General features: G+C 37.0%; 1 protein-coding gene across 2 annotated transcripts in view; it reads left to right on the top strand.

Moving 5' to 3' along the window:
- The window catches only part of EDIL3 (EGF like repeats and discoidin domains 3), a 423,319-nt gene that overhangs the window by 297,887 nt on the left and 112,513 nt on the right, over positions 1-12,919 (top strand). For both annotated transcript variants that reach the window (XM_059175418.1, XM_059175417.1), the window contains 2 exons: positions 2,517-2,672; positions 4,191-4,335. In XM_059175418.1, coding sequence (XP_059031401.1) covers positions 2,517-2,672; positions 4,191-4,335 — 301 coding nt within the window. The remainder of the gene's footprint in view (positions 1-2,516; positions 2,673-4,190; positions 4,336-12,919) is intronic.

Below are 12,919 nucleotides of genomic sequence, written 5' to 3'. Positions count from 1 at the left end.
AAAAGATAATTGAAAAGGGATGTTCAACAATATCAAGGGTGGAATTTGACTTCCAAAATGGGAAGAAAGATGATTCTAAGTGTCCACTATTTATGTTGTATACATTAAAATGGTTTAGACCATGAAGAGTCTTAGATTAAAAAAAGAAAAAGCAGATCATATGTGAGATATGAAAGATTTTTTGCTCTTCCATAGCAATGTGCTAATTTACCTAACATACTGAAATAGTAACTATCTTTTGGAGGTTACCTGTTCTAAACTCAAAGTTAAAATTCCAAAATCAAGCTTTGGAGAACTATTTGAGACAAATGTTAAGAGCCATAGGTAAAATTTACCTTCATGGAGGATATTCTTTTATTTAGACCTCCAAACAAGAATGGGATATAAATGTATTCATGTCAGAAATGTTGATGTTGGAGTATTAAAATGAGAAAAGTAAAACTGGACAGCCGAGTCAACTTACTTAGGATTTTAGCAGAAGAGACCAAAGACCCAAATTTAACAGCAAAATTATTGTTTGTAAATTCTGCACTATAAGAATGAAAAGGGGGCATGTTTATTGGCCAGTAGCTGGGAACTACCCCACCCCAGTTCTTTACTCATCAGAATTCCAGGTTTTCTTTTTACATGAGTCAAGACTGCCTTTTCCCAAGAGAACTGCCTTGTGAACATTGGTTGGGATGGATCCTCATGATGTTCCGTGAGGGAAGATGGGACTGGGAAACTCCCAATGAAGAGGAAGGTAGACTTTGCCCTAGTGGCAAATTTTCCAAAGCCTAAAAGAACATTTGCTACATGAGGGATTCAGGTTTATCCATAACACACTTAACACATTTAAAGTCTATAAAACCAGGGGAATAAAACATTGTAGGCCTTTAGTAAGTCATACTGATTGTAGGGGGTGGGAAGTTTTTAAGGATTGCTTTCTTAGTACTGATTTTTAACTTTTTGAATATGTAACATGAATATATATTTAGCTTATAGTTTATAAATGCTATATACATAGTGACCTATAGAGGAGCTGGTTTCCACATGCACATCCTCTACAAATGTTAATAACTCTTAGTCTCATCACGAAGTGAAAAACGCTAGTCACTAGCATGAATCTGAAGATTTTCTTCTTTGGGAAATGGTATCAGAATTATTAGCTTAATATCAGAATATGAGACATTAAAATTATTGTGATTTGTAATTAATGAGAAAGGAGCTCTATAGCAATTTGTCAAGAACATTTGAGGCAGTACCTTCCTACTTAATTGAAGATTTTATAAACATCGTAAGGGTTTTTTTTTTTTCAGTGCTCCAAAATTTATTGTTTATGCACTCCATGCAATACGTGCTCTCCTTAATACCCATCACCAGGCTCCCACCCTCCTCCCCTCCAAAACCCTCAATTTGTTTCTCATAAGGGCATTTTAAAGTGAATGGAACAATTGTTTTTAAAATATTTATTTATTTATTTATTATTGCCCCATGCAAGCGGGGCAAGGGGCAAAGGGAGAGGGAGAGAAGTAGATTCCCCACTGAGCACAGAGCCCTATGTGGGGCTCTATCCTATGACCCTTGAAATCATGATCTGAGCCCAAATCAAGAGTCCAATACTCAGTTGACTGAGCCACCCAGGCTCCCTGCTAATAGAACAATTTTTAATGATTGCCATATATGAAGAAAATATGTTTCTTACCTTGTGGCATTTATTTATAGAGTATCAGAAGGAGCTCCGTATAACTATGAAAAAATATTACTTTTATTAGATGACTGTTATTCTTGCAGCAAACTTATTAAAAGGTGATATGGAATGGGGAGAATATATGGAGAGAAAATATCCGTTAGAAAATTTCCGTATGCTTAAATGAAGAGAAAAATAACTGTGTTGGAAAACCCTCTAATAACCTGTAGGAGAGACTACAGTAGTAGTCTGTAGACTATAGACTACAGAGCTAGCAACTGAGGATGCTTATGTTTGGTTTTTTTGTTTGTTGGTTGGTTTTTGTCAGTATGATTACCTTTATCTTATTTTTTATTCTAGTATTCAGTGATCTCAGAATGATTTTCATTTTTAATTTTAAATGGAAATTTGTTGAAGTCAAAAGAACTGGAGACACATTAAAATTATATTGATTTTACTGTTTCAAAGTAATGTCACTGAGGCAATTATTACAAGATAATACATCCATTTTTTAGTTTCCTAAGTTGTATTTCCATATTGTAACCAACCAAATGTTTTTCATACTAATATTTTGGCAGCAAATCATGTTTTTCAAACTTTGTTCACAAATATTGCTTACTTAAGAAATGTATTCCATTAGAGAAAGATCTGGAAGCTAAACTTGACATACTCTTAATAATCATCTGAAAAAATACAGGAAAATTACTGTATTTCTGTATTATTTTAAATCTCTACTAAGAAATAAAAATGTTCCATTCCCCAAATTGATATTGTCAGTATTGCTGAAATATTATTGAAATATGTTGAAAGCAGTGAGGTTACCATTGTTTATGCCTTGTCTCCTCAGATAAATTTACAAAGAAAAATGAGAGTTACTGGTGTGATTACTCAAGGAGCTAAAAGGATTGGAAGTCCAGAGTACATCAAATCCTACAAAATTGCATATAGTAACGATGGAAAAACTTGGACGATGTACAAAGTAAAAGGCACCAATGAAGACATGGTAAGAGTGACTTAACATATTTAATTTAAAAGTAAAATCTCATTAATAATCATTGGTTGCTAAATAGTTACTGACTCTTAAACAAAAGCCTTATACAGTTGTGATTTTTTTTTTTAAATTGGACTAAAGGGTGTAGAGTACAAGGAGTTTTTCCAAGTAATAAATGTGCAGCGGCTACCATTTAAGATTTTGTCAGATTTTAATTGGTGGTTATATAAACACTTTATCACAATATTAGCATAGTCCTGTGTATGATGATTAATTTTTATTTTAAAAATAGCTTTCAAGGGGCGCCTGGGTGGCTCAGCGGGTTAAGCCGCTGCCTTCGGCTCAAGTCATGATCTCAGGGTCCTGGGATCGAGTCCCACATCCGGCTCTCTGCTCAGCAGGGGGCCTGCTTCCCTTCCTCTCTATCTCCCTGCCTGTCTACTTGTGATCTCTGTCTGTCAAATAAGTAAATAAAATCTTTAAAAAAAAAATAGCTTTCAATTTCATTTTATTGCTTTGACATATTAGCACTCTTCTTAAATAAGTACAGATCAAAATTACTATTTTTAAAGAAAAAATTGTTACTTTTAACAAAAGTACCAAGTGATAGAAAAGATGTATGCTTATATATTTCACATTAGAAAACAGTTTTGTTTTTCAGCAGAATATAATACATTAGAGAAAATGAAAATAATATCCAGTGCCTACTTTGCCTTTTCATATTATAGTCCCAATTTTTTATCAAATTTTCCTCAAAAAGCTTAATTTTAAAAATATCAGGACTGCAGCTCATCCCATTTAAAACCAAATGGTTAAATTCTAATAAATTTTATGAAAGATTTTTTAAATACTTAAGTGAAATTAGGTAAAGTTTTCTGATTATTGTTATATGAAAAGTAAAACAAGAATGAGATTTAAAAGAATTAAATTTTCACATTTAATTTTTAGAGGGAAACACTGTTTTTCACTAGAGATAGATATGAAGACTTTGATTCTCTCATCCAGTGACCTGGTACTGACTGATAAGAAAATAATCTTGAGGAATCATACCCTGAAGCATCATAAAGTCTGATCATAGCATTAGAGAGATTGAGTGATCAGAAAATACTAGTGGAGACTGCTAGCCAAACCAAACCAAACCAAACCAAACAAAAACACCTATAAATACTAAGTAGCATGAACAGATGGTCCCAGATTAAGCTGAAAGGTTTCAGGTGCCCATTTCTCAAACAAAGTGAAGAAACTCTCCCCTGACTCTGAAGGACTGACCTTAAAATCGACAATACCATCATAGTAGAATATAGATTATGCCATAGACCACAGTGGTTTATAGCTTTAATTAGGATTTTATCTATAGGTCTTATATTCACTGCTAAGGACAATGTGCTTCCTAAATGCTCCAGATCCCCAACATACTTAATCCAATTTTTGACGCATCACATTAGATAGGATATAAGGTCAATATATGAAAATAGGTAAAGAAGCTCTTGCCATTAATAATTTCAAACTCTATCTTATCTCTTTACCCAGGTGTTTCGTGGAAATGTTGATAACAACACACCCTATGCCAACTCTTTCACACCCCCAATAAAAGCTCAGTATGTAAGACTCTATCCACAAGTTTGTCGAAGACACTGCACTTTGAGAATGGAACTTCTTGGATGTGAACTGTCGGGTCAGTCTCATATTATCTATTTCTGTATTTTCTTTAAAAGAAAAAACATATATTTGTATGTAGTCTACTACTAATTTGCCATTTTCCAACACTCACAGATATTAATTTTGGCTACAAAATGTCTAGGGCACAGTTAGTGGAGAAAATTTGTGTGTGTGTGTGTGTGTGTGTGTGTGCACGCGTGTGTGTGTACGCACGCATGCACGAGTGCGCATGTGTGCATACGGGTACATGCGTAGGATAAACAAGTTCCAAAACATGCTGCAGAATAGAATTAATGTAGAAGGAGCAGTGTATTTCAGAGAAAGCACAATAAACTCTCACTGGGAAGTTCAATCAGATTTAAGTGTGTCTTGTTTTTAGGAGTAAGTATGATTTATGTTTTGTGACAGAAGTTCAGTAAAAACAGGAATCTGCCTGACCCCACAAATTGTAGTTATGTTTAGGCTTCATGGCATAGAAAAGTAAGCTTTATCTTTGTCCATCACCATGAGAACTTGGTTTTGTTTTGTTTTGTTTAGGTTTTATGAAACATGTAAATTTATCATTCCTCCCAGGGAGGTAATACTTCAAAACCATGAGAGCTACTATAAATTCATTCTGATATCATTCTTATCTAGCAACCTGCTTACTGTACAAACACTGATTATCCAGCTCAGAGATAAATCTATCAAAGGATTCAGAGTTAAATAATTCTTGTCTTCCAGGAGCATCAGTGCTAGATATAAAGATCAAGACTTAATGTGTGGATCTCACAGTGGTCCCATTTCAATATAGCTAGATTCTGAACTAAACAAAAAACCTTTTCTAGGCATTTCACGGTGCTATATTTTTGGTGGTGGTTCTTGTATTTCTAGCATCAACATTTAAAAACTATCTTTGCCACTATGGCCTGAGATGATTTTGTTCAACCAACTGTTTTGTAAAAAGCCAAAAATTCATGTGTGCCCACTTTTTAGCATGAAAGACTTTATCAGACTTACAACAATGCCATTTAGTTAAAAATAGGACACATCTTTCCAAATGGACAACTGAGAGCTTTTTATTCATTTCAAAAGAAATGCACAGACATTGAAATGCACACTTTATATCTCTTTCTCTTCTCTTCTTAGGTTTCTTTGTGATGCCAAGAAAGAGAGTGATTTTTAGCAAATCAAAGTTACTATTAAAAACAGCCAAACTCTAAGTGAACCCATTACATTTAAAGGAATTAGGGACATTTGGTCAGATGAGTGAATCTGTTTTAAGAATCACATTTTCATACTATCTATGGGCATCATTTATAAAGTAACCAACATATGGTTTTAGTACCATTAATTATCCTAACAATGATGTTTTCTTTATTTTGGTAATTCGAACCCATTTATTGACAGCCAGAAATCTCAACAGAATCATTGCTGTGCAGTTTATATTACATGTCACTCTATCATCACAGGCCAGTGTCATCCCTAAGTCATTCATCATAAAGCAATCAAGGAGAAGCCAAGCCCCGTGGTTTTTAGTTGTTTAACATCGCCATCCCCAATTTTCCAGTCTCTTGATTCATGGGGGTCACTCTTTCTTACAAGACACAGTTACACCCCCAAGGTATGAATATATTTTACTTTCAGCTTTTACAGGAGGCTACACCTGACACTTTACAGATTTTATGTTCTTAAAAGAAGCCACACCCCATCTCCCGATTCCACAATTGATTTTAAGCTTGCATGCAGAGGATAAAAATCTCTCAATGGATGCTTTTAAAAGCTAGGACACCTCACTCTCGAAATAATCAATTTTTTGTTAATACTTCATTTTGCTCAGGTGCTGTCTGTTCTGGTAAAAGTCTACACATCTACACATATGAAATCATGTGGATGAGAAGGAAAATTTGTGGTGTGAGGCAAATTGGCAGAGATGTTAACTATAGCACTAGGAAATAAACAGTACTATAATGTGCCAAAGGATTTCCCACAATCCCCTGCAATGCTGTAAAGCACAGGTCTGCCTTACTGTATTCAGTAAGCTGTTAAAAGGATCTCTCAGCCTGCCCAGAAGATCAACAGTTAATCTTTTCCCTAGACACTTAAAAAAGAAAATCCCCTAAATTCTCTGAAAGGAGTATGATTTAAGATAGTTAGAATGAAATGAATCATGGCTGTAATTAGAGGAGGACTAGTCATTAATTCACCCATTCTTTGAAAAAATTATTCAGCACTTGCTCTGGGCTAGATACAAGACAACAGAGTGGGTATGAAATGAATTCTATGATGAAGCAGAAGTGATCGAAGTAAAGGCATCTGACTTCAAATATTATATCACAAAAGGAGAAAAACAACTTCCCTTTCCCTTATATCTTTCTTCAACCCAAGCAGTTTTACAAAGACCCCACTATCAGGGCAGGGTGGGTGTAGGGAGCATTGGTGGTCATAATAGAAAGATCAGAAATCTATAATGCAGACAATGCATGTTACCTTAGAACTGCCAGTAGATAAACAGCGTGTCATTAAGATTTTGGAATTTTCTAGAATCTTTGAAATTTGTCATGTGATTTTTCTCCTCCAGAAGATATATTTAGGAATTTGAACTATTTTTACCTTGAGACTTAGGGTCTAGGTTTCCTACACCTGAATTCCAGCAAGACTTGTGCTAAGGCGCATAATTGGCTAACCCTCCATGTCAGTTTTGGCCATGTTTGCATAGGAAAGGCATTTCCTAGAAGGTGGAGGTGAAGCCAAACATGGAGAAGCTTCAAGAAGGCAGTGATCTAGATTGACTAGAACAGAAAGCTATTAATTGTAGTTAAGAATTATTTATCAGTGAACAGTTCTAAGCTCCCTCTCTTAGAGCCTGAACTTAAAACAGCCTACTTTCAGAAAGAGTAACCAGTCCTACTACATTATTTTAGTGCTTACTGATCTGCTGATCTGGTGATTTAACATTATGTGTCAAAATGAGCTTTATGGAAATAACATTTACTGAATGTTAGCTATATGCCATACTGTTTCTAAATACTTTAACTAATTTCTTAGAATATTTTTTGAGGTAGTTTATTATTATTACACCATAAAGTGGTTAAATAATGGGTAAAAAGCCAAGAGAGACTAAGTAGGGAACCAGTAGAGTACCAGGAGATGGCCTTAATTGGAGAAATCCCCTTTTTCACTTGGGTTTCTTGATGATCAAACTCATCTTGTGTGTTCCTTGGTCAAAATGTAGCAGTTGTACATATGGAAGACTCAACCACTGACTAATATGATAATAGAATCGTGCTTCCTATTATGAGCTTTGTGAGTGGAATTTTATCACAGTTGTAATTCAAGATTGGAAAATTGTGTGTAAATTTCTTTAAGAAATTGTGTGTATGTGTATGGGTATGCACATGTATGTGGGCATATATACACAAATTCTCATTAACAGACAAACCCAAATTTCATACCATGACGAAACTGAAAAGATATGTTCCAGATTTGAAATCTTTCAAAAATATCCAATACTAGAGGTCACTGAGTATGATCAAAATGGAAGTTTTTATAAGAAAGCTTGTACAAGGAGGAGGAGTCAAGATGGCGGAGAAGTAGCAAGCTGAGACTGCTTCAGCTAGCCGGAGATCAGCTAGATAGCTTATCTAAAGATTGCAAACACCTGAAAATCCATCGGCAGATCGAAGAGAAGAAGAACAGCAATTCTGGAAACAGAAAAACAACCACTTTCTGAAAGGTAGGACCGGCGGAGAAGTGAATCCAAAGCGACGGGAAGATAGACCCCGGGGGGAGGGGCCGGCTCCCGACAAGCGGCGGAGCAACCGCGCACAAAATCAGGACTTTTAAAAGTCTGTTCCGCGGAGGGACATCGCTCCAGAGGCTAAACCGGAGCGAAGCCCACGCGGGGTCAGCGTGGCCTCAGGTCCCGCAGGGTCACAGAAGGATCGGGGGTGTCTGAGTGTCGCAGAGCTTGCGGGTATTGGAACGGGAAAGCCGGCTACAGAGACAGAGCCGACAGTAAGCTCGCAGCTCCGTGTTACCTTGAACCGGTCGCAGGCTCGGTGAGCTCGGAGCGCGGCCGGAGGTCAGGCAGACGGGAGTAACTGGGCGCGGTTCTCTGAGGGCGCACTGAGGAGTGGGGCCCTGGGCTCTCGGCTCCTCCGGGCCGGAGACCAGGAGGCCGCCATTTGTATTCCCGTCCTCTGGAACTCTACGGAAAGCGCTCAGGGAACAAAAGCTCCTGAAAGCAAACCCGAGCGGATTACTCACCCCGGCCCCGGGTAAGGGCGGTGTAATTCCGCCTGAGGCAAAGACATTTGAGAATCACTACAACAGGCCCCTCCCCCAGAAGATCAACAAGAAATCCAGCCGAGACCAAGTTCACCTACCAAGGAGTGCGGTTTCAATACCAAGGAGAGCAGCAGAATTCCAGAGGAGGAGAAAGCCAAGCACGGAACTCATGGCTTTTTTCCTGTGATTTTTTTTAGTCTTGCAGTTAATTTAATTTTTTCTTTTTCATTTTTTTTTTTTTTCTCGCCTTCGGGTAAAATTTTTTTTTTTTAACTGTTACCTTTTTCTTTTTTAACGATTTTTTACTAGTTTATCTAATATATATATATATTTTTTTACATTTTTCTTAGGTGTTTTCTTTTTTAAAAAAAATTCTTTTCTTTTTTTTTTTTTTTTTCTTTTTTCTTTCTTCCTTTTTGAACCTCTTTTTATCCCTTTTCTCCCCCCTCACGATTTGGGATCTCTTCTAATTTGGCTAAAGCATATTTTCCTGGGGTTGTTGCCACCCTTTTAGTATTTTACTTGCCCCTTCATTTACTCTTATCTGGACAAAATGACAAGACGTAAAAATTCACCACAAAAAAAAGAACAAGAGGCAGTACAGAAGGCTAGGGACCTAATCAATACAGACATCGGTAATATGTCAGATCTAGAGTTCAGAATGACAATTCTCAAGGTTCTAGCCGGGCTCGAAAAAGGCATGGAAGATATTAGAGAAACCCTCTCGAGAGATATAAAAGCCCTTTCTGGAGAAATAAAAGAACTAAAATCTAACCAAGTTGAAATCAAAAAAGCTATTAATGAGGTGCAATCAAAAATGGAGGCTCTCACTGCTAGGATAAATGAGGCAGAAGAAAGAATTAGTGATATAGAAGACCAAATGACAGAGAATAAAGAAGCTGATCAAAAGAGGGACAAACAGCTACTGGACCACGAGGGGAGAATTCGAGAAATAAGTGACACCATAAGACGAAACAACATTAGAATAATTGGGATTCCAGAAGAAGAAGAAAGTGAGAGGGGAGCAGAAGGTATACTGGAGAGAATTATTGGGGAGAATTTCCCCAATATGGCAAAGGGAACAAGCATCAAAATTCAGGAGGTTCAGAGAATGCCCCTCAAAATAAATAAGAATAGGCCCACACCCCGTCACATAATAGTAAAATTTACAAGTCTCAATGACAAAGAGAAAATCCTGAAAGCAGCCCGGGAAAAGAAGTCTGTAACATACAATGGTAAAAATATTAGATTGGCAGCTGACTTATCCACAGAGACCTGGCAGGCCAGAAAGAGCTGGCATGATATTTTCAGAGCACTAAACGAGAAAAACATGCAGCCAAGAATACTATATCCAGCTAGGCTATCATTGAAAATAGAAGGAGAGATTAAAAGCTTCCAGGACAAACAACAACTGAAAGAATTTGCAAATACCAAACCAGCTCTACAGGAAATATTGAAAGGGGTCCTCTAAGCAAAGAGAGAGCCTACAAGTGGTAGATCAGAAAGGAACAGAGACCATATACAGTAACAGTCACCTTACAGGCAATACAATGGCACTAAATTCATATCTCTCAATAGTTACCCTGAATGTGAATGGGCTAAATGCCCCTGTCAAAAGACACAGGGTATCAGAATGGATAAAAAAACAAAACCCATCTATATGTTGCCTCCAAGAAACACATTTTAAGCCCGAAGACACCTCCAGATTTAAAGTGAGGGGGTGGAAAAGAATTTACCATGCTAATGGACATCAGAAGAAAGCAGGAGTGGCAGTCCTTATATCAGATCAATTAGATTTTAAGCCAAAGACTGTAATAAGAGATGAGGAAGGACACTATATCATACTCAAAGGGTCTGTCCAACAAGAAGATTTAACAATTTTAAATATCTATGCCCCCAACGTGGGAGCAGCCAACTATATAAACCAATTAATAACAAAATCAAAGAAACACATAAACAACAATACAATAATAGTAGGGGACTTTAATATTCCCCTCACTGAAATGGACAGGTCATCCAAGCAAAAGATCAGCAAGGAAATAAAGGCCTTAAATGACACACTGGACCAGATGGACATCACAGATATATTCAGAATATTTCATCCCAAAGCAACAGAATACACATTCTTCTCTAGTGCACATGGAACATTCTCCAGAATAGATCACATCCTCGGTCCTAAATCAGGACTCAACCGGTATCAAAAGATTGGGATCATTCCCTGCATATTTTCAGACCACAATGCTCTAAAGCTAGAACTCAACCACAAAAGGAAGTTTGGAAAGAACCCAAATACATGGAGACTAAACAGTATCCTTCTAAAGAATGAATGGGTCAACCGGGAAATTAAAGAAGAATTGAAAAAAATCATGGAAACAAATGATAATGAAAATACAACGGTTCAAAATCTGTGGGACACAACAAAGGCAGTCCTGAGAGGAAAATATATAGCGGTACAAGCCTTTCTCAAGAAACAAGAAAGGTCTCAGGTACACAACCTAACCCTACACCTAAAGGAGCTGGAGAAAGAACAAGAAAGAAACCCTAAGCCCAGCAGGAGAAGAGAAATCATAAAGATCAGAGCAGAAATCAATGAAATAGAAACCAAAAAAACAATAGAACAAATCAACGAAACTAGGAGCTGGTTCTTTGAAAGAATTAATAAAATTGATAAACCCCTGGCCCGACTTATCAAAAAGAAAAGAGAAAGGACCCAAATAAATAAAATCATGAATGAAAGAGGAGAGATCACAACTAACACCAAGGAAATACAAACTATTATAAGAACATACTATGAGCAACTCTACGGCAATAAATTTGACAATCTGGAAGAAATGGATGCATTCCTAGAAACATATAAACTACCACAACTGAACCATGAAGAAATAGAAAGCCTGAACAGACCCATAACCAGTAAGGAGATTGAAACAGTCATTAAAAATCTCCAAACAAACAAAAGCCCAGGGCCAGACGGCTTCCCGGGGGAATTCTACCAAACATTTAAAGAAGAACTAATTCCTATTCTCCTGAAACTGTTCCAAAAAATAGAAATGGAAGGAAAACTTCCAAACTCATTTTATGAGGCCAGCATCACCTTGATCCCAAAACCAGACAAGGATCCCACCAAAAAAGAGAGCTATAGACCGATATCCTTGATGAACACAGATGCGAAAATACTCAACAAAATACTAGCCAATCGGATTCAACAGTACATTAAAAAGATTATTCACCACGACCAAGTGGGATTTATTCCAGGGCTGCAAGGTTGGTTCAACATCCGCAAATCAGTCAATGTGATACAACACATCAATAAAAGTAAGAACAAGAACCATATGATACTCTCAATAGATGCTGAAAAAGCATTTGACAAAGTACAACATCCCTTCCTGATCAAAACTCTTCAAAGTGTAGGGATAGAGGGCACATACCTCAATATCATCAAAGCCATCTATGAAAAACCCACCGCAAATATCATTCTCAATGGAGAAAAACTGAAAGCTTTTCCGCTAAGGTCAGGAACACGGCAGGGATGTCCATTATCACCACTGCTATTCAACATCGTACTAGAGGTCCTAGCCTCAGCAATCAGACAACAAAAGGAAATTAAAGGCATCCAAATCGGCAAAGAAGAAGTCAAATTATCACTCTTCGCAGATGATATGATACTATATGTGGAAAACCCAAAAGACTCCACTCCAAAACTGCTAGAACTTATACAGGAATTCAGTAAAAAGTGTCAGGATATAAAATCAATGCACAGAAATCAGTTGCATTTCTCTACACCAACAGCAAGACAGAAGAAAGAGATATTAAGGAGTCAATCCCATTTACAATTGCATCCAAAACCATAAGATACCTAGGAATAAACCTAACCAAAGAGACACAGAATCTATACTCAGAAAACTATAAAGTACTCATGAAAGAAATTGAGGAAGACACAAAGAAATGGAAAAATGTTCCATGCTCCTGGATTGGAAGAATAAATATTGTGAAAATGTCTATGCTACCTAAAGCAATCTACACATTTAATGCAATTCCTATCAAAGTACCATCCATCTTTTTCAAAGAAATGGAACAAATAATGCTAAAATTTATATGGAACCAGAAAAGACCTCGAATAGCCAAAGGGATATTGAAAAAGAAAGCCAACGTTGGTGGCATCACAATTCCGGACTTCAAGCTCTATTACAAAGCTGTCATCATCAAGACAGCATGGTACTGGCACAAAAACAGACACATAGATCAATGGAACAGAATAGAGAGCCCAGAAATAGACCCTCAACTCTATGGTCAACTAATCTTCGACAAAGCAGGAAAGAATGTCCAATGGAAAA

The sequence above is a fragment of the Mustela lutreola genome, chromosome 5 (assembly GCF_030435805.1).
Source record: "Mustela lutreola isolate mMusLut2 chromosome 5, mMusLut2.pri, whole genome shotgun sequence".
Lineage (NCBI taxonomy): Eukaryota > Metazoa > Chordata > Mammalia > Carnivora > Mustelidae > Mustela > Mustela lutreola.
Note: the sequence above shows the minus strand (reverse complement) of the source record. Positions and strands in the feature narration are given on the sequence as shown.